We start from the raw sequence: 18,214 nt of genomic DNA, 5'->3' as shown, positions 1-18,214 counted from the left end.
GGGGGGGGGGGGGGGGGGGGGGGGGTGGTGAACCTTCTACTTGGGTACATGCCCTTAATCTGGAATCAAACTTGAGACCCTTTGGTGTGTGGGCCAACACTCTAACCACTTAATCACAACAGCCGGGGCTCTCATTGTAGTTTTGATTTGCATTTCTCTAATAGCTAGTGAGATTGAACATTTTTTTCATATATCTGTTGGCCTTTTGTTTGTCTTCTTGCTCACTCTATTTTTTTCATTGTCATTTATTTGTTGAGACTGGTCATTTGTTCTACTAACTTTTCCACATTCTAAATTTGATTGATTCCATCTTTGAGGTGTCCCTTTAACTTTCCTCCGTATTTCCTGGAAACTTGTAGTTAGATCTAAAGACTGGGTTAGTTTCAGGTCAGTTTTCTTTCGGCAAGGTGATGTGTACTTCCTATTACTTCCTATTTATGTCAGCAAGCATGTATTGTCAGAGTTTACCCCTTAATAGTAATATTAAGATTGAGTTAGTCATGTTGTGAGCCTGATTAGTCTATTATAAAGTTCCTTACTGTGATACTGTGATTTATAATAAATGAGTATTTGGTCTTTGTTTAGTTTATGGCACAGAGCTCCTGAAATCCTTGGAATTTCCTAAGTGATAGTAGTGATAAAGATGTCATTTGTATGTCTTTTGTTATGTTAATGAGGTGACTTTGGACCCATTTTAGGATGGGGCCTGATTGCCTAAACCTTCTTTGCCATGGCTGTTGTGGCTCATTTGGTTGGGAATTGAAACCTCGGTGCACTGGAGGACTGTTAATTCCCAGTCAGGGTACATGCCCCAATTGCAGGCATCCCCCTTAGGGGGCAAGCAGGGGGGCAGACAATCTATGTTTCACTCTCACCCTCTCCCTCTCTCTCTCTAAAAGTCAATTCAAAAATAAAGAACCAACCTTGTGACTAGAGGGTTAGAACTTTCAGTCCTACCTCCCTGACTTCAAAGGAGGGGATAGGGGCTGGAGGTTGAAACTGTCTCCAATCATGCTTACGGAATGAATCTCCATCAAAACCCAAAAGAATGGAGCTCAGAGAGCTTCTGGGTTGGTGAACATGTGGAGATTCTGGGAGAGTGGTGTGCTTAGAAAGAACATGGAATCTCTGAGCCCTTTCCCCATACCTTGCCCTATGCAGCTCTTCCATCTAGCTGTTCCTGAGTTACAGTAAACCCTCGATTTTTCGGACCTCGATTTAACAGATTTTAGATTTAAGGGACTAAATTTCAGGTCCATTTGTCATATGTGAAAATTAGCAGCCTGTTAATTTTAAAATGCTTTTAACCAAGATGTGCTTATAATTATATTAACAGGTTATTTTGTTGTTGTTATTAATTTACTGTTATTTTAAACAAATTTTAGCAAATAGACCATATGTTGGAAAAAACCACTGTAGTAATTTTGCTGACATAAATAAATATTATATATCTACAATTATAGTCTACATATTTAAATCCAAGAGTCACCGCTTGTAAACAATGTTTGGGGAATGATTAGCACGTGATCACACCGCAACTTAAACGATAATTGGTTCTGGTTCTGTTATCTGTGATATGACTTTCTGCAGCAGTTTTGTTTTGTTGTTGTTAATCCTCACCTGAGGATATTTCCACTGATTTTTTATTTTTATTTTTATTTTCTTAGAGAGAGTGGAAGGGAAGGGACGGGGGACAGAGACATCTGTGTGAGAGGAACACATCAATTGGTTGCCTTCCATACATGCCTGGCTCTGCAGCAGGTTTAATGTCTGATGTTCCAACTTGAGTTAAGCCCTAGTATATGCAGTTGTTTACTAGCAGTGACTGTTGAATGCACACATTTACTAGACCTATTCAGTATAAATTTAAAATTACAGTCATACATATAGCAAACTTTTCTGTGAAATTAAACTTTTCATACATATTTAATTTTAATTACACAAACATGTCTACATAAGTAAAAACAGGTAAACTAACATTTGTCAATTTTTTAACACATGCATTCGGAAAACCTACTTTATTATATAACAGACTTTTGCCTTTAATGGACACCCCCAGTAAGAACCATGTTTCCCTGAATCCTGTGAGCTGCTCTAGCAAATTAATTGAACTCAAGAAGGGGGATCATGGGAACCCTCTGATTTATAATTAGTTGTTCAGAGGTACAGGTGACGACCTGAACTCAGCAATTGGTGTCTGAAGGGGGGCACGTACATGACAGTTTTGTAGGACTGAGCCTTTAACCTATGGGATCTGATGTTATCTCCAGGTAGATATTGTCAGAATCGAGTTGAATTATAGGACAGCCAGTTGTTGTTGCAAAATTGCCTGGTTAGGTGGGAACACATCCTACACCCAACACCTCCCCCATCCCCAGGTGGAATGTGATGCAGAATTGTGTATTCACTAAATTTTCAGCTAATGGTTTAGCATTGGGTGAATTCTTGAATTGGTATTAATTTGTTACCTTTTTCCTCTTTTCCTAGGAATCCATACCTGTTTTGTATGTAAACAGAGTGGGGAAGATGTTAAAAGGTGCCTTCTGCCCTTGTGTGGAAAGTTTTATCATGAAGAGTGTGTCCAGAAGTACCCACCCACTGTCATGCAGAACAAGGGCTTTCGGTGCTCCCTCCACATCTGTATAACCTGCCATGCTGCTAATCCAGCCAGTGTTTCTGCATCTAAAGGTATGGGTTGTGAACCGATCTAATTGTAAAATCTCAGTTTCATTGGCAATGGATGTTTCCAGATGCCATGTGGCATGTCGCTTCATGACCTATCTAACTTTTGTCAGAGTACCAGTATTTTATGTGAGAGACAAGAGAGTAATGGATTAGTTAAATAGCCATCACATTGTATTCTATGGAGTGCTAACATTATGTGGTTGTTTTAAATATTGGATTTTGTGTCTTTATCCCCTTACCTACTCCGTTAGACCATAGTCTATTCTCCTGAGGAACCTTTATATCTGCACTTGTCAGATGTGATATCATTTAGACATGCATGTAGGTCAGAATTGAGGTTTTTGTTTTGTGTTGATTTGCTTTTGTTTGTTTTTTAATGGGAACACCTATCTTGAAAGCCTTTTTCTGCTTCATAGGTGGAAAACTGAGGTTTCTAAAACTATATGTGGATATATATAACTCAAGAGCTTTTTTTATTGATTTCAGAGAGGAAGGGAGAGGGAGGTAGAAACATTAATGATGAGAGAGAATCACTGATCAGCTTCCTTCTGCACGCCCCCTACTGGGGATCGAGCCCACAACCCAGGCATGTGCCCTTGACCAGAATCAAACCCAGAACCCTTCAGTCTCTAGGCTGACGCTCTATCCACTGAGCAAAACTGGCTAGGGTTTGTTTTGTTTTTGTTAATCCTCACCAGAGGATATTTTTCCCATTAATTTTTTTTTTTTTTTTAAAGAGTGGAAGGGAGGGGAACAGAGAGAGAGAAACATCAGTGTGAGAGAGACACATTGATTGGTTGCCTTCTGTACCCGTCCTGACCAGGGCCTGGGATCGAATCCACAACCAAGGTATATGCCCTTTACTGGGAATGGTACCCTACCTACGTTCCTTCAGTCTGAGAGCTGATGCTCTAAGCACTGAACAAACCAGCCAGGGCGATAACTCAAGTTTTTAAATCTGTTCCTACTGGGAAAACAATCATTTGTTTCTGTTCAGTAATAGTGGGTCTCTTACTGGTTGTCTTTTTTTGTTGTTGTTGTTAATCCTCACCCGAGAATATTTTTTCCATTGAGTTTTAGAAAGAGTAGTGGAAGGGGGAGGGAGAGACTGAAAGACACATCCAATGGTTGCCTCCTGCAGGGGAACCAGGTTCAATTTCAGGTACCTTGGTTGCACACTGGCCAGGGCAGTCTTGCCTTTTTTTTAAAAAAAAAAATCAATCTTTTAAGCAGACTGGCAATACCTTTGGTAAGTTGATTTCCAGGCCCTGTAGATCTCATTAGTCTTAAGCATAATAATTTAACTTGCTTGATCAAATTTGCAGTTTAACCATCAGGTACCTTCCTGTTTTCAGTTGTTATTGTAGATTACATTTAGTAGGTTTGGTAATGGTTTTTAGTTGGTGAAGTATTTAGAGGATATAGTTCATCTAGAAGGGGTGGAGGAGTTCATTCAAGAATCACAGCACCAGGTAACAAAAGCAAGCAAGAGTCTTCCTTTTATTCTGATAGTTCACATCCCCACGTCCCATTTAGTTCGCTGGTGATTTCAGGTTTCCTCGGAGTCAGGGCAGTGGTTTGAAAAGGGCTTTCCTTGGTGAGGCAGGCTCACTTACAGTTGTGGGATCTGACTTCTTATATTGAAGTCACATAGCTCCCACCTGAGCTTTTCTTAGTGAATTGGTTGTTAAAGATCACCTGCCCTAGAAGTGCTTCCTTTTATCTGTGACATTTTCTCAGTTCTAGCAAATAAGCTTGAATAATGCACATTTTAAGTATTTATTCTCTTCATGTGTTTTTTTGCTCCTCCCTCATTTTCTTGATTCTCATGGTTTTAGGTCGTCTGATGCGATGTGTCCGCTGCCCTGTGGCATACCATGCCAATGACTTTTGTCTGGCTGCTGGGTCAAAAATACTTGCTTCTAATAGTATCATCTGCCCAAATCACTTTACACCCAGGCGAGGCTGCCGAAATCATGAGCATGTTAACGTTAGCTGGTGTTTTGTATGCTCGGAAGGTAAGACATAATTTCTTGATGTATGAATAGTCTAAAAAGAAATTAGTACTGTGTGTGTGTGTGTGTGTGTGTACATACACACTTTTAAATCCTCAACAGAAGATATGTTTGCATTGATTTGAGAAAAAGAGGAAGGTGGGGAGGTGGGGGAAAGAGAGAAACACCAATATGAGAGAGAAACATCAATTGCCTCCTGTACACTCCCCAGCCAGGAATCAAACCCAAAACGTAGGTATGTGTCCTGACCAGAAATCAGACCCACGGCCTTTTTGTTTATGGGACGATGCTCCACCCAACTGAGCCACTCAGCCATGGTAGATTAATATAATACTTTAATTGCAACAAAAAATTTTCTTCACATCGCCACTACAAGAAATATTGGGAATTGATGTCCTGAATTAGTGATAACATAGCAGAACTTTCAAACTTGGTTTTGTTCCCCCTTAAGGAGAGGTTTTGTTTTTATTTTGAATAATGACTTGATTTTTATCAAAATGTTAAAAAATTAAAGCACTAAAGAAAAAGACAGGAAAAAGGAGACAGAATCACTCTTGGGAAATGAGGTGATGTCAAATGGTACAAACTTCCAATTATACTACAAATAATTTGGGGGGATATAATGAACAGCTTGGTGACTATAGTTAACAACACTGTATTATATATTTGAAAGTTAAGATAATAGATCTTAAAAGTTCTCACCACCAAAAAAAAAAAGAAATTGTAACTGTGATGGATGTGTTACCTAATCTTATTGTGGTAATCTTTTCACAATATATACATATATCAGGTCATTATGCTGTATACTTTAAACTTATTCAATGTTATATGTAAACTATATCTCAATAAAGCTGGAAAATGAAGAAGAGAAAAAGAAAAAAGAATGAGCGAACAAACCCCAAATCTGAGTCTCACCATCAAAAAAAAAAATTGTTTAATATTAAGTGATATTACTCCAGATATGTGTATATAACTCAATAGAAGCCATTCTAGAAGATGATATCATGGTATAATTGTGTGTTTTTTAAATTTTTACATGAATTTAAATGGAAGAAACAAAGGGAAAGTGGAGAAATTTATGAATTTCCTTACTATTAGGGATATTAATATGTTACTAAAAGGTCTTATAAAGTGGAGGAAAAACTAATTTTATATCTTTTTATATATATTCAATTTAAAAACATTTCTCTTCTAGAACAGAGTCAATATTATCCTTATACAGTTTCTTTTTCTGATTTTTGCTAGTTAAGTGGAGGATTTAGTATTCATTGCTGGTCCACTTACTGTAGTGATTATTGTTCTGAATTTTTCTCTTGATTTTCTGATTGTCTAAGAAGCACCCACAGGTACTATAATTCTCTATTTGAGGCTGTTTGGCATTTACCTGTGTACTAGAAGCACATTTTGGGTTACTTTACCTTTGTACTAGAAGCACATGCTGGCTTATTATAAATGTTTAGGCTGTGTGTGTGTGTGTGTGTGTGTGTGTGTTTTAAGACTAGTGTGGACATTGCTCCACTGTCTTCTGGTGTTGAGGATGGCACCAGTTTTCTTACCCAGTTTTCTCATTCCTTTTTAAATTGTCTAAAATTTGTTAATTAGTAACTTTTTGGGAACAATTACCCTAACTTCATTTTTTGAATATCTACTTACTAGAGGCCCGGTGCACAAATTTGTGCACAGGTAGGGTTCCTCGGGGTGGCCTGCAGAGATTGGGCCCCAGCCTCGCAGCCCCTCCTTGGCCTGGCACCCCCACCTCACCTGCTCCACCATCCCACCTGTGGTGTGATCAGTCAGGGCTGGGCCCCCTCCACCTCGCTCCCTCAGCACCTGGGAGCCGGGCGGCGATTGGGCCCTGCTTGCTCCCGCCATGTTCCGCGCCACCCCATGGTGGTCTGCGCACATCATAGCAAGCTGCGAACTCTCGGTGGAATGACTGCCCAAGGAAAATTTGCATATCAGGCTATTATTATATAGGATTGGTGATGCAATTTTATGAAAACTTGGCTGGTTATAAACATGTTGATGGACTAGTTTTTAAAAAACAAGGAACATGTATAATTTAATGAGAATCACCTTTGAGAAATTTGGGTATGCTAAATAATGCTGCCCTGGCCATTGTGGTTCAGTGGTTAGAGTGTTGGCTGGTGCACCCAAGGGTCTCTCTCTGGTTCGATTCCCAGCCAAGGGCACATATCTGGGTTGCAGATTCAATAGCTGGTCCCCATTTGGGGCGCATGTGGGGAGGCAACCAATCGATGTGTCTCTCTTACATCAATGTTTCTTGCCTCGCCTCTCCTCTCCTCTCCTCTCCTCTCCTCTCCTCTCTCCTTTTAATACCTGTTGTTGCTTATATGACCTCTGTGTCCAGGAGCACTCATTGTCTCTCCCCCCCCCCTTTGAAAAGCAATGGAAAAAATGTCCTCAGGTTAGGATTAAACAACAAAAATAGTGCTAAAGCCAACAAAAAGTGGAATTTTTCTTTCGCTCTCAAGATTTATCTGACATGACAATTGAAGTTAAAACTCCATCTATTGATTAGGGTTTGGATCAGGACATAGTTGGTATCCTCAGATTATGATGTTAATATGTAATAAGTAAAGTAGAATATTAAGTGCAGTTAATATGTGTAGAAAGTGGAGCTTTGGTGTAGTTAGCAATGTTTCAATGCACAAAGAGGACTATGTTAGCTTTGTTATTGTCCTGTATAAAACTTTATGAATTATACATTCTTTTTTGTTCTTATAATATAAAACTGTCTTGTGGTGAAAACTGCTGCCTATTATTAATCACCTTTCTTTTGTTTAAATAAAGTTAAAGACAGAATTTTGGTATTTAATAGCATTTAAATATAACATTCTGTAATTCACCCCATAGAATGTAAACATGTATCTGGGATGCTGAAGTGCAGGCTCCAACTTTTTCATGTTTCTTGAACTTGGGAAGATGAAATAGTTTCTGCATTAGACTTAAAAAAATAATTTTTTTTTAATCCTCACCTGAGGATATGTCTTTACTGATTTTTTTAGAGAGAGATGGGGCGGGGGGGACAGAGAAAACCATCGATGTGAGAGAGAAACATTGATTGGTTTGGTTGCCTCCCAAACAAGCTCTAACCAGGGATTGAACTTGCAACCTTTTGGTGTATGGGATGACACTCCAACCGAACCACCGGGCCAGGGCTAGGTTGTGTTTTTTTTTAATTTCAGAGTATGATGAAATGAATGGAAATTGGTTTCACAATAGAAGTGCCCATATAATGCCAATCCTAGCTGATGGAATGGTTGGACTCTGAAAAGCTATCGAGTTCCATAATTATGAGTGCCCAAGAAACCTAGTAGTTGCAGCAGCAGCTCTCAAAGTGTGATCCATGTACTAGGTGTGCCAGTTAATAATGCGGATTTTTTTTTTTACAATAGACAGAGTTACACATACGTTGATAAGTATGCAATTTGATATGTATGCTATTTGGTTGTATTGACAGCAAGCTTCAAAACTTCATATGTCAGCTGAAACCGGTTTGGCTCAGTGGATAGAGCGTCGGCCTGCGGACTGAAAGGTCCCGGGTTTGATTCCGGTCAAGGGCATGTACCTGGGTTGCGGGCACATCCCCAGTAGGAGATGTGCAAGAGGCAGCTAATCGATGTTTCTCTCTCATTGATATTTCTAACTCTCCATCTCTCTTCCTTCCTCTCTGTACAAAATCAATAAAATATATTTTTTAAAAACCTTCATATGTCAAATTTTCTGAAGGTGTTAACATCATAGATATTTTTATGCTTAAAAATGTCTAATTTTGTGCCCAAAAAAAGAGCATTTGCAGGAAGTTTTAATTTATTACTTTATTTTGAAGAAAAAGTTATTGTATACTTCGGGAAGCTTATGGTGAACATGCTCCATCTCAAGATACTTGTGAACGCTGGTTTAAACGCTTTAAAAGTGATGATTTCAATGTGAAAGACAAAGAATGTCCAGGTCAACCGAAAAAGTTTGAAGACCAACAATTACAAGCATTATTGGATCAAGATGCTTGTCAAACTCAAAAACAACTTGCAGAAAGATTAAACGTTGCTCAGCAAACAAATTCCGATCATTTACAAGCAATGGGAAAGATTTTAAAGGAAGGAAAATGGGGGCCACATCAACTGAACGAAAGACAAATGGAAAACCGAAAAGTCATCAGTAAAATGTTGCTTCAACGGCACGAAAGAAAGTCTTTTTTGCATCAAATTGTGACTGGCGATGAAAAGTGGATTTATTTTGAGAATACCAAATGGACAAAATCATGTGTTATTCCAGGTCAACCATTAACATCGACTGCAAGGCCAAATCGCTTCAGAAAGAAGACAATGCTCTGCGTTTGGTGGGATCAGGTAGGTGTGATGTATTATGAGCTTCTAAAACAGATGAAACCGTTAATACCTACAATAAATAATCAGTTTGAACCACGCTTTGATCATGAAATGACCAGAATGTGCCAGAAGACACGGCAAAGTAATTTTGCTTCATGATGACACACCATCACACACTTCAAAACTAGTTAAAGACACGTTTAACCCACCCGCTGTATTGACCAGACCTGGCTCCTTCAGATTACCACTTGTTCTGATCCATGTCACATGCGCTTCAAAACATACGAAGAAGTGGAAAATTGGGTCTATGAATGGTTTGCCTCAAAACAAGAAATGTTCTATTGGGACGGTATCCACAAATTACCTGAAAGATGGGGGAAATGTGTAGCTAGCGATGGACATTACTTTGAATAAAGCACTTTTGATGTTTCTCTTGAAATTAACGTGTTTTCTTTGATTACAAAATCCGCCGTTATTAACCAGTATACCTAGTATCCCTGAGAAGCAGGGAGTGCCTAGATACCCTTTACATGGCTTCCATGAGATCGTAACTCTTTTGTCGTAATGTGAAGATGTTACTTGCCTTTTTAACTTTGTTGACATTTTCACTAATGGTGCAAAATCAATGGTGGGTAAAACTGGCACCTTAACACAAATCAAGGTGATGGCTCCAAAACTTTACAACTCTAAGTGTTCATTGTATTCTTTGTTACCACATACTTGCAGTAAAAATCATGAAAGTTTCACCTAAGACTGTCCTTGATTAAAAGTAAAATATATTTTATTAAATCTCAACCTTCAAGTGAATATTGCTTTAATATTCTATGTGATAAAATGGGAAGTACACATGTTTCATACTAATGGTCTAAGTAAAAGCAGTCATGCAATTAGGATGCCAGTCTGAACTAGCTGCCTTATTCATAGAAAACCATTTTTAGTTGTATTACTGACAAACTATGGCTCTTCATACTTGCATATTTATTTGTCAAACATTTTCTTGAAAATGGATGAAAGTAAGCCTGCCAGTTAAAGAAAAACAACTGACAGAAATTGTTGCCAATCATAAAATTTGAGCTCTTAAGTGAAAATTAGAATTTTGGAAAACTACCACCCTGAGCTTAACAGCTTCCTAGTATTTCCTGATGAAATCATGGTGATATTAACAAAATGTGACCATTTGTTATTACACAATGAAATAGAATAACTTTGGGCAGATCTAGCTGATTCAGCAAACCAACAGTTTTCATATAACCAATGTGTGATGTTAAAAAACAGGCATATATAAAAGATCCATTCAAAGTATAAGACAGATCGATGAATTTTAATGTATTAGTACTAAAAGTTTATTGATATGATTTCAGATTTTATATTGCAAATTAAGTCTATCCTTTGAAGTTTAAGTGTATAGTACCAAAGAAGGAATATGTACAGTTACTGAGCAAGTTTTTAAAGTAGTCCTTTTTTCAACTATTTATCTATGAGGGATCATTTTCTTTTCTTTTTTTCTTTTTTCTTTTTTAAATATATATATATATTTTTTTTTCCTTAACAAATTGTATTGATTTTTTTGTTTGTTTTGTTTTGTTTTTTAAATATATTTTATTCGTTTTTTACAGAGAGGAAGGGAGAGAGATAGAGAGTTAGAAACATCGATGAGAGAGAAACATCGATCAGCTGCCTCCTGCACATCTCCCACTGGGGATGTGCCCACAACCCAGGTACATGCCCTTGACCAGAATCGAACCTGGGACCCTTCAGTCCGCAGGCTGACGCTCTATCCACTGAGCCAAACCAGTTAGGGCTTCTTTTCTTTTTTTAAAATAAACTTTTGTTTTAAATTGATTTTTAGAGGGGGTGAGAGAGAGAAACATCACTTGGTTGCCTCGGATAAATGACCTGCCTAGGGACCAAACCCACAAATGATAGGTGCCCTGACTGGAATTGGAACTCACAATCTTTTAGGTCTATGGGACAACATTCCAAGCAACTGAGCCACCTGGCCAGGTTGAGAGATCATTTTTTTTCATGGACATCATCCAAACAACATATTACAACATTTAATTTTAATATTTGTAAAAATGTAAAACCTTGAGCTCACTAATAATTTTTTGTTTTGGAAAATACATAAAATAGATAATGTTATTTATGTTAACATAATAGATTTGTTGTTAATAAAAATGAATTAATACTAAATTTTTTTATTTCAGTTTCTGTTTGCTAAATATCAATATTTTTAGCCCACATAAACGATAGTCTTTGGGAATCTCCTTTGTTTTCTTAGTATAAAGTGCTGATGCAAAAAAGCCTGAGAACTTCTGATCTCACTATCTAAGATTATCTTGGTGTTCGAGTACTGGGAGAGAATGAAGTCTTAGAAAAAAAAAAAATGTTGTTTTTTTTCAAATGTTTTTTTTACAAAAAAAAATATGTTTTTTGTAAGGAAAAACCGAAGGTGTTATCCAGAGTATTAGGATAATAATATGGTAAATTGCTAAATTGGAAGGAATCCATTCCTAGAATTCAGCAGTGTTTAAATTTTTTTTTTATCCTCTTTCACCAAATGGTACTTTTTCATCTTTTGCTTTCCTTTGATGGTTCATGAGTTTTTCCTCTTCTGTCTTCCTGCCTTTCTCTCCTATACATGTCCTTTACTGCCAGTATAGACCCTCCTGCCTGCTTCCCACCTATCTACTCAGATTAATCCTGCATATTTCTTTCCTCATATTCCATTATGTCCTTCCTGCAAAGCTGATGTGCTTGCCAACTAATTCCTCTCAGCTCTGACCTTTGACTATTTTTATTGGGTATTTTTGTCCAGATGTCTTATGAAATATCCTTCTTTGAACACCTAATTCAGATACTTATTGTATGTGAAATACTTCCAGTGTGTCATGAATGCCATATTGGTAAAAGGAAAGTTTTTCTGTTCAGTCCATGTAGTTGGCAAACTATGCTATTATATTGTGACTCAGCAGATAACAAAGCATAGATAGGAATGTTGTAGAAGGTATTACATTATTGGGGCAGTTAAACTTATGTGACTATGTCATTCTTATGTCTCCTGCTAAAATTGTTTCACTCACCCACAAAATGCATAAGAATAAATGAGTTTCAGAGCATAGAGTACAGGCTATATATATTGAGTAAACAAGTTATTCAAACTTATTTTGTAGCAACAGACTTTTCCAAATGATATCTCACTCTGAATTTGAACTCCCATATACAATAGATTAAAGGGTAACTTCTATAAGTGAAGCAAGAGTTGGGTCTTAAGCACATGTACCTGGCCCCAACAAAACAAATACCCTAAAGCTTGTTTTAAGAGCCTGCTTTAGGTTGAGAAAAGGAAAATAACACAGAGGGAAAATGTACAAGAATAGTGTCACAAAATTAAGTTTCTCGTAGGATTTTATGAGGTAAAGGAGGCACAGTGAGGCCACGATGGATGTGGATGTATACCTTGCTAAGGTTTTATTCCTCACTAATTCCTTAGGGTGAAACTTAAGAGGTACATGTTTGAGCCTGGCATGTTTGAGTCACGCTTTCTGGCATAAGATAAGGCTTTTTTTTTTTTTTTTTGGCCTTATCTTTATTGATTTCAGAGAGGAAGGGAGAGGGGGAGAGAGGGAGTTAGAAACATCAATGATGAGAAAGAATCATTGATTGGCTGCCTCCTGCATGCACCATACTGAGGATCAAGTCCACAACCCTGGCATGTATCCCAACCAGGAATTGAACCGTGACTTCTGGTTCATAGGTCAGTGCTCAACCACTGAACCACTAGCCAGGCTGAAATTATTTATCTGCAGCCCTGAGGATTTCAGATTCAAGTATGTAAATTGAGTTACTTTGAGTGAAAATCCTTAAGAAGTAAAAATTTATTGTCACTGCAATACATATAATAAACATTGTCTGAAAACTTGAATGGAGACAGGGGGAAACTTATATGTAACTGAAGTTTATGCAGTAAGCTACATTACTACCTGTGCTTTTTGTCACCAATAAAAATTTCAGTGCTACTGCTAGTTCTGGTTATTTATACATTACAAAGAAAGTAGAGTTATTAGAAATAACTCTAATCTCTTACAATATATTTTGATCATTATATTTTATTGTGTTTTTTTGTTTTTGATCATTGTATGTTATCATAATCTATATCCTTTTTAGCTTAGGTGTTACATTTGTGCATTTATAAATGTGATTTTGAAAAGGTGCCATAGGTGTCATAAAAGTGCCAAACGTTAAAAATAAATAAATAAATAAATAAATAAATAAATAAATGGCAATTTTAAAAGTCAGACACTACTAGGCAATTTAATCACTTACTTACAACTCAAACAGATATGCTTATTTATTGTTCATTGTAGAAAACACCTTATCATTGAAGGAATTACAGCTCAACAAGAAAAGTGAATTCCCAACAAAGACAGGACTTGGGGTGATGAATACACAAAAAAGTGTACAAATGATGTGTTGTAGAATTGTGCACCTGAAACCTGTATAATTTTGTTAACCAGTGTTAGCCCAATAAATTAATAAGGGGGGGGACGAAAAAGAAAAGTGAATCCCCCAAGGCCATATGATCTTAGAGCTTAAATCTAACAGCAGTTGAAGCTTGTGCTTTTTATACCCTGGTCATTGTTTGTCATTGATACTCTGTTTAGTGTTTTGTCTTTTAGTGAAAATAAAGAAATATATATATATTGTGTATGTACACATAAGACTTTTAGAGGTTTGCCTTAACCTAATTTTGCCAATAAGATCTCATGTTTATTTGCTGTTGATCTAACTAGCCTTTAGGGTTGTGGTTCAGGAATATTGGAAAGGGAGCACCCTTGTAGGAAAGTCTTTCTGAATAACTAATTAAATTACTAGGCCCTTGACTGAGAGATAAATAATTGGTTAGGAACTGAGCAAAAGCTATTTCAGCTGGGTCTTTATATGTAGCCTTGTGATTCTGAGTGCCAAATTTTTTTTATTCTTACAGGAGGCAGCCTTCTGTGCTGTGATTCTTGCCCTGCTGCTTTTCATCGGGAATGCCTGAACATTGATATCCCTGAAGGAAACTGGTATTGCAATGACTGTAAGGCAGGCAAAAAACCACATTACAGGGAAATTGTCTGGGTAAAGGTTGGACGATACAGGTGAGTAAGTATGAAGGAGACAGGCAGTCATTTCTTTTATCGTCCTGTTTCTTGGGATCTCTTAGATACGGTGTTTTATTTATATATATATTTGATGCCCGGTGGGGTCCCTCAGCCTGGCCTGTGCCCTCTCGTAATCCGGGACTCCTCGGGGGATGTTAGCCAGTTTCAGCCGGATCCCCACAGACCAGGCTGAGGGACCCCACCAAATCTGTGCACCGGGCCTCTCATATGCATATAACATCTTTGGTTAATCTCTTCCTCCCCTCCCCCCTTCACTTTTATACACACACACACACACACACACACATTATTTCCCCACATTTCTTTCCACTACTAATCCATTTCTCCCGTACTCTTTTAAATCCATTCCCATAGAGTTTTTGTGTCTTTTTAAAAATAGTTTCTTGATTTTGAGAGAGAGAGAGAGAGAGAGAGAGAGAGAAATATTGATGTGAAAACGCAACATGGATCTACTCCCTTCTACATGCCAACGCCACCCCCCAGGTGATCGAACCTGCAACCCAGGCATGTATCCCTGATCAGGAATCGAACTGGCAACCTCTTGGTGCACAGGACAATGCCCAACCTACTGAGACACACGGGCCAGGACCTTAATATACATACATATATATATATATTTTTGTTGTTGTTGTTGTTATTAATCCTGATTTTTATAGAGAGTGAAAGGTAGGGGGGAAAACAGAAAAATAGAAGCATCAATGTGAGAGAGAGACATTGATTGGTCACCTCCCACATATGTCCCAACCAGGGCCCGGGATCAAGCCTGCAACCCAGGACCTTTCAGTCTGCAGGCTGATGCTCTGTCCTCTGAGCCAAATCGGCTAGGGCAGGCCCTAATATTTTTTAATGATCTCCCTGGTTAAGCAAGGCCTCCCCATTCATTTTCCATTAGAAAAGAAAAAACTGAATATATGTTGCAGTCATCAGAATCCTATATAATAAAAGCCTCATATGCTAAGTGTCCAACCATTTGTTCAACCATTTGACCAGTTGCTATGATGTGCACTAACCATCAGGGGGGCAGATGCTCTGACCCGTAGGTTGGCTTGCTGCTGGGATCGGGCCAATTAGGACTGGGCCAGACGGGCCAGACACGCCCTGGAGCCCTCCCACAGTCCCTCCCCAGCCCCGATCATGCACCAGTAGGGTCCCTCGGTGTGGCCTGTGCCCTCTCGCAATCTGGGACCCCTCGGGGGATGTCGGAGAGGCAGTTTCAGCCTGATCCTTGCAGGCCAGGGAAGGGACTCCACTGGTGCATGAATCCATGCACTGGGCCTCTACTAAATACATATTTTCAGTAGGAAATTCATTAATTTACAAACAAGGAAGATACATTGCTAACATTTTGGTATATTTATTTGCAGACACATCAATACATACACCCTCAAAATAATTGGACTTATAATTTATATGCAGTTTTTGGTTTTTTTTTTAATATATTTTTATTGATTTCAGACAGAAAGGGAGAGGGAGAGAGAGAGAGAGAGAAACATCAATGATGAGAGAGAATCATTGATCGGCTGCCTATTGTACACCTGCTACTAGGGAGCAAACTTGCAACCCAGACATGTGCCCTTGACTGGAATCAAACCTGCGACCCTTCAGTCTGTAGGCCAGCACTCTATCCACTGAACCAAACTGGGTAGGGCCTCAGTTTTTGTGTCTTGCTTTTTCTTTTTAAAATTATTTTTATTGATCATGGAATGTACAAAAGGGTATTGTAACATGAATGACTTTAAAGAATAACAAAAGGCACACCTGTGTATGTACCTCCCAGTTAAACAGTTCATTACTGGTGCTTTTGAGTCTTCCTCTCTGAATTCATTCTCTCCCTATCCACAGAGATAGCCACATACTGCACTTTGTGTTTTTCATGCCTTTGCCTTGCTGCATAGATTTGCCATATGTATAATATTTTGTTTGGCATGTTTTACATCTTTATATTAAGGAATTGTTATATTTTCCTGCACCTTGCTTTTTTTCATTCACTATTCTCTTGAGATTTATTGTTGTTAGCACAGTACTCTAGTTCCTTCATACAACATAGTCATACAGTGTTGTCTGTGTGGTTCACTTATCCATTCTCTTGTTTGCACTATGAACATTTTGTTAATATGTTAGTGTACATGCACAGGAGCTTCTCTGGGGCATTCTCAGGATAGAATAGCATGGTAGGGGTTTCTAGCTTTAATAGCTAATGTCAAATTGTCTTCCTAAGATGGTTGTGGGGGGTGGGGGGCAGATTCCTTGATGTCATTTTTCTATTCTTTTTGAAGGCCAAATTATATTTCATGACAGTGTACTATAGTTCTGTCATTCCCTTAACGTTGAGCATTTAAGTTGTTTCAGGTTTTCATTCTTCTAGATCAGAATTCTATAAGGCTTTGTTCATATTTCTAATTATTTTCTGTTATATAATCCATGAAGTAGAATAACTGAGTATAAGGGAGTGTGTCTGAGTATGGAAGCACATTTGTGCAGATGGGTGTTCTCAGGCTTTTGGCACATACTACTTGTTTTTTTTTCTAGTTTGATTGTAAGAATGCTCAAGATCAGACTTTAATGTGGATAGATAGACATTGCTATTCTTTATTCCTGTCCTAAAAAGTAGGTTATCTTCCTAGTGCTTTGCAGTGTTTTAGTTTTCCTTCTTTGTTTTTACCTTTCCCAGGTGGTGGCCAGCTGAGATCTGCCATCCTCGAGCTGTACCTTCCAACATTGATAAGATGAGACATGATGTGGGCGAGTTCCCTGTGCTCTTCTTTGGGTCTAATGACTATCTCTGGACTCACCAGGCCAGAGTCTTTCCCTACATGGAGGGGGATGTAAGCAGCAAAGATAAGATGGGCAAAGGAGTGGATGGGACATATAAAAAAGGTAACCATATCTTTTTTATTTCCCAGATCAACACAGACCTTTGTTGGCAAAGAATTTCTTCTGTGTTACAATTATGTGTTATAATTCATATACGTTCCATTAGCAACTGTGTTCTGCCCTGTGGCTGTAGTTACAGGATTTTGTGGGGAAGTTGACACTCCTAACTCTTTTTTCTTTGTTGTTAATCCTCACCTGAGGATATTTTTCCATAGAGTGAAAAAGAGAGGGAAAGACAAAGAGAAACATTGATGTGAGAGAATCACATCGATTGGTTGCCTCCTACGGGGCCGGGGAGGAACCTGCATCAAGATACGTGCCCTTGACTGGAATCGAACCCGAGACCCTTTATTCTACAGGCCAACGTTCTATCCATGAGCCAAAATGGCTAGGGCCATAACTCATTTTTTAATCCAACCTTTACTTAAGTGGAATTTCCTTCAGGGAGGTTTTTTGTCTCATCAGTTCTATGTTTAGTTTGCTGGGAAGAAGTAAAATTCACCAAAAATTATGAAGTAAAATAAGAGTGAAAGTCAACACATTATTCCGTGTCAAAAGAGATTTTTATATAAGCTGGCCTAGCAGTGAAGGAGTTGGGGACATGTGGGGCCAGGAGGGGTCGAGTTAACTGAGTTTTCTCTTACTGTATAATGAGTAAAGGTTGGTCTGATAATTCGAGATAAAAAAATCACCCTGCAAGGCATAGAGTTGGTATCTCCTCAATGATAATTATCTTCTTCCGCTAGCTATTCTTTGAAAGGCAATATAGGTATCTCTTGTTATCTATCTATCTACACTAATAAAAGACAAAGATGCTAATTGACCGCACCTTTGCTATGCCCTAAGCCACGCCCACCAGCCAATCAGAGCGACTATATGCAAATTAACCCAACAAAGGAGCTGGAGCAAGCCGGAGGCTTGGTTGCCCCGGCGATGGAGGAAGCCAAGCTTCCTGCCAGCCCTGAGCCGGCTGAGGCCTCTGCTTATGGCAACAAAGTTTCAATTATAGAAGACAAATAAATCCCAGATACCTGCTTCCAGCCAGCCTCCACTGGGAGCTTGGGTGGCTGGGGGTTGTGGCCAGCCTGCAAACAGCCATCAGCCCCTCACCCAGGCTGGC

The 18,214-nt window shown here is 38.5% G+C and overlaps 1 protein-coding gene across 3 annotated transcripts in view; it reads left to right on the top strand.

Annotated features, from left to right (window-relative positions):
• NSD1 (nuclear receptor binding SET domain protein 1) overlaps positions 1-18,214 on the top strand; it is a 133,510-nt gene that overhangs the window by 93,100 nt on the left and 22,196 nt on the right. For all 3 annotated transcript variants that reach the window (XM_005865499.2, XM_005865500.2, XM_014539065.1), the window contains 4 exons: positions 2,488-2,688; positions 4,524-4,703; positions 14,040-14,196; positions 16,892-17,097. In XM_005865499.2, the coding sequence (XP_005865561.1) occupies positions 2,488-2,688; positions 4,524-4,703; positions 14,040-14,196; positions 16,892-17,097 (744 nt within the window). The remainder of the gene's footprint in view (positions 1-2,487; positions 2,689-4,523; positions 4,704-14,039; positions 14,197-16,891; positions 17,098-18,214) is intronic.

This window comes from Myotis brandtii, unplaced genomic scaffold, assembly GCF_000412655.1.
Source record: "Myotis brandtii unplaced genomic scaffold, ASM41265v1 scaffold208, whole genome shotgun sequence".
Classification (NCBI taxonomy): Eukaryota; Metazoa; Chordata; class Mammalia; order Chiroptera; family Vespertilionidae; genus Myotis; species Myotis brandtii.
The sequence above is the reverse complement of the archived record's forward strand: the minus strand, read 5'-3'. Positions and strand labels throughout refer to the sequence as shown.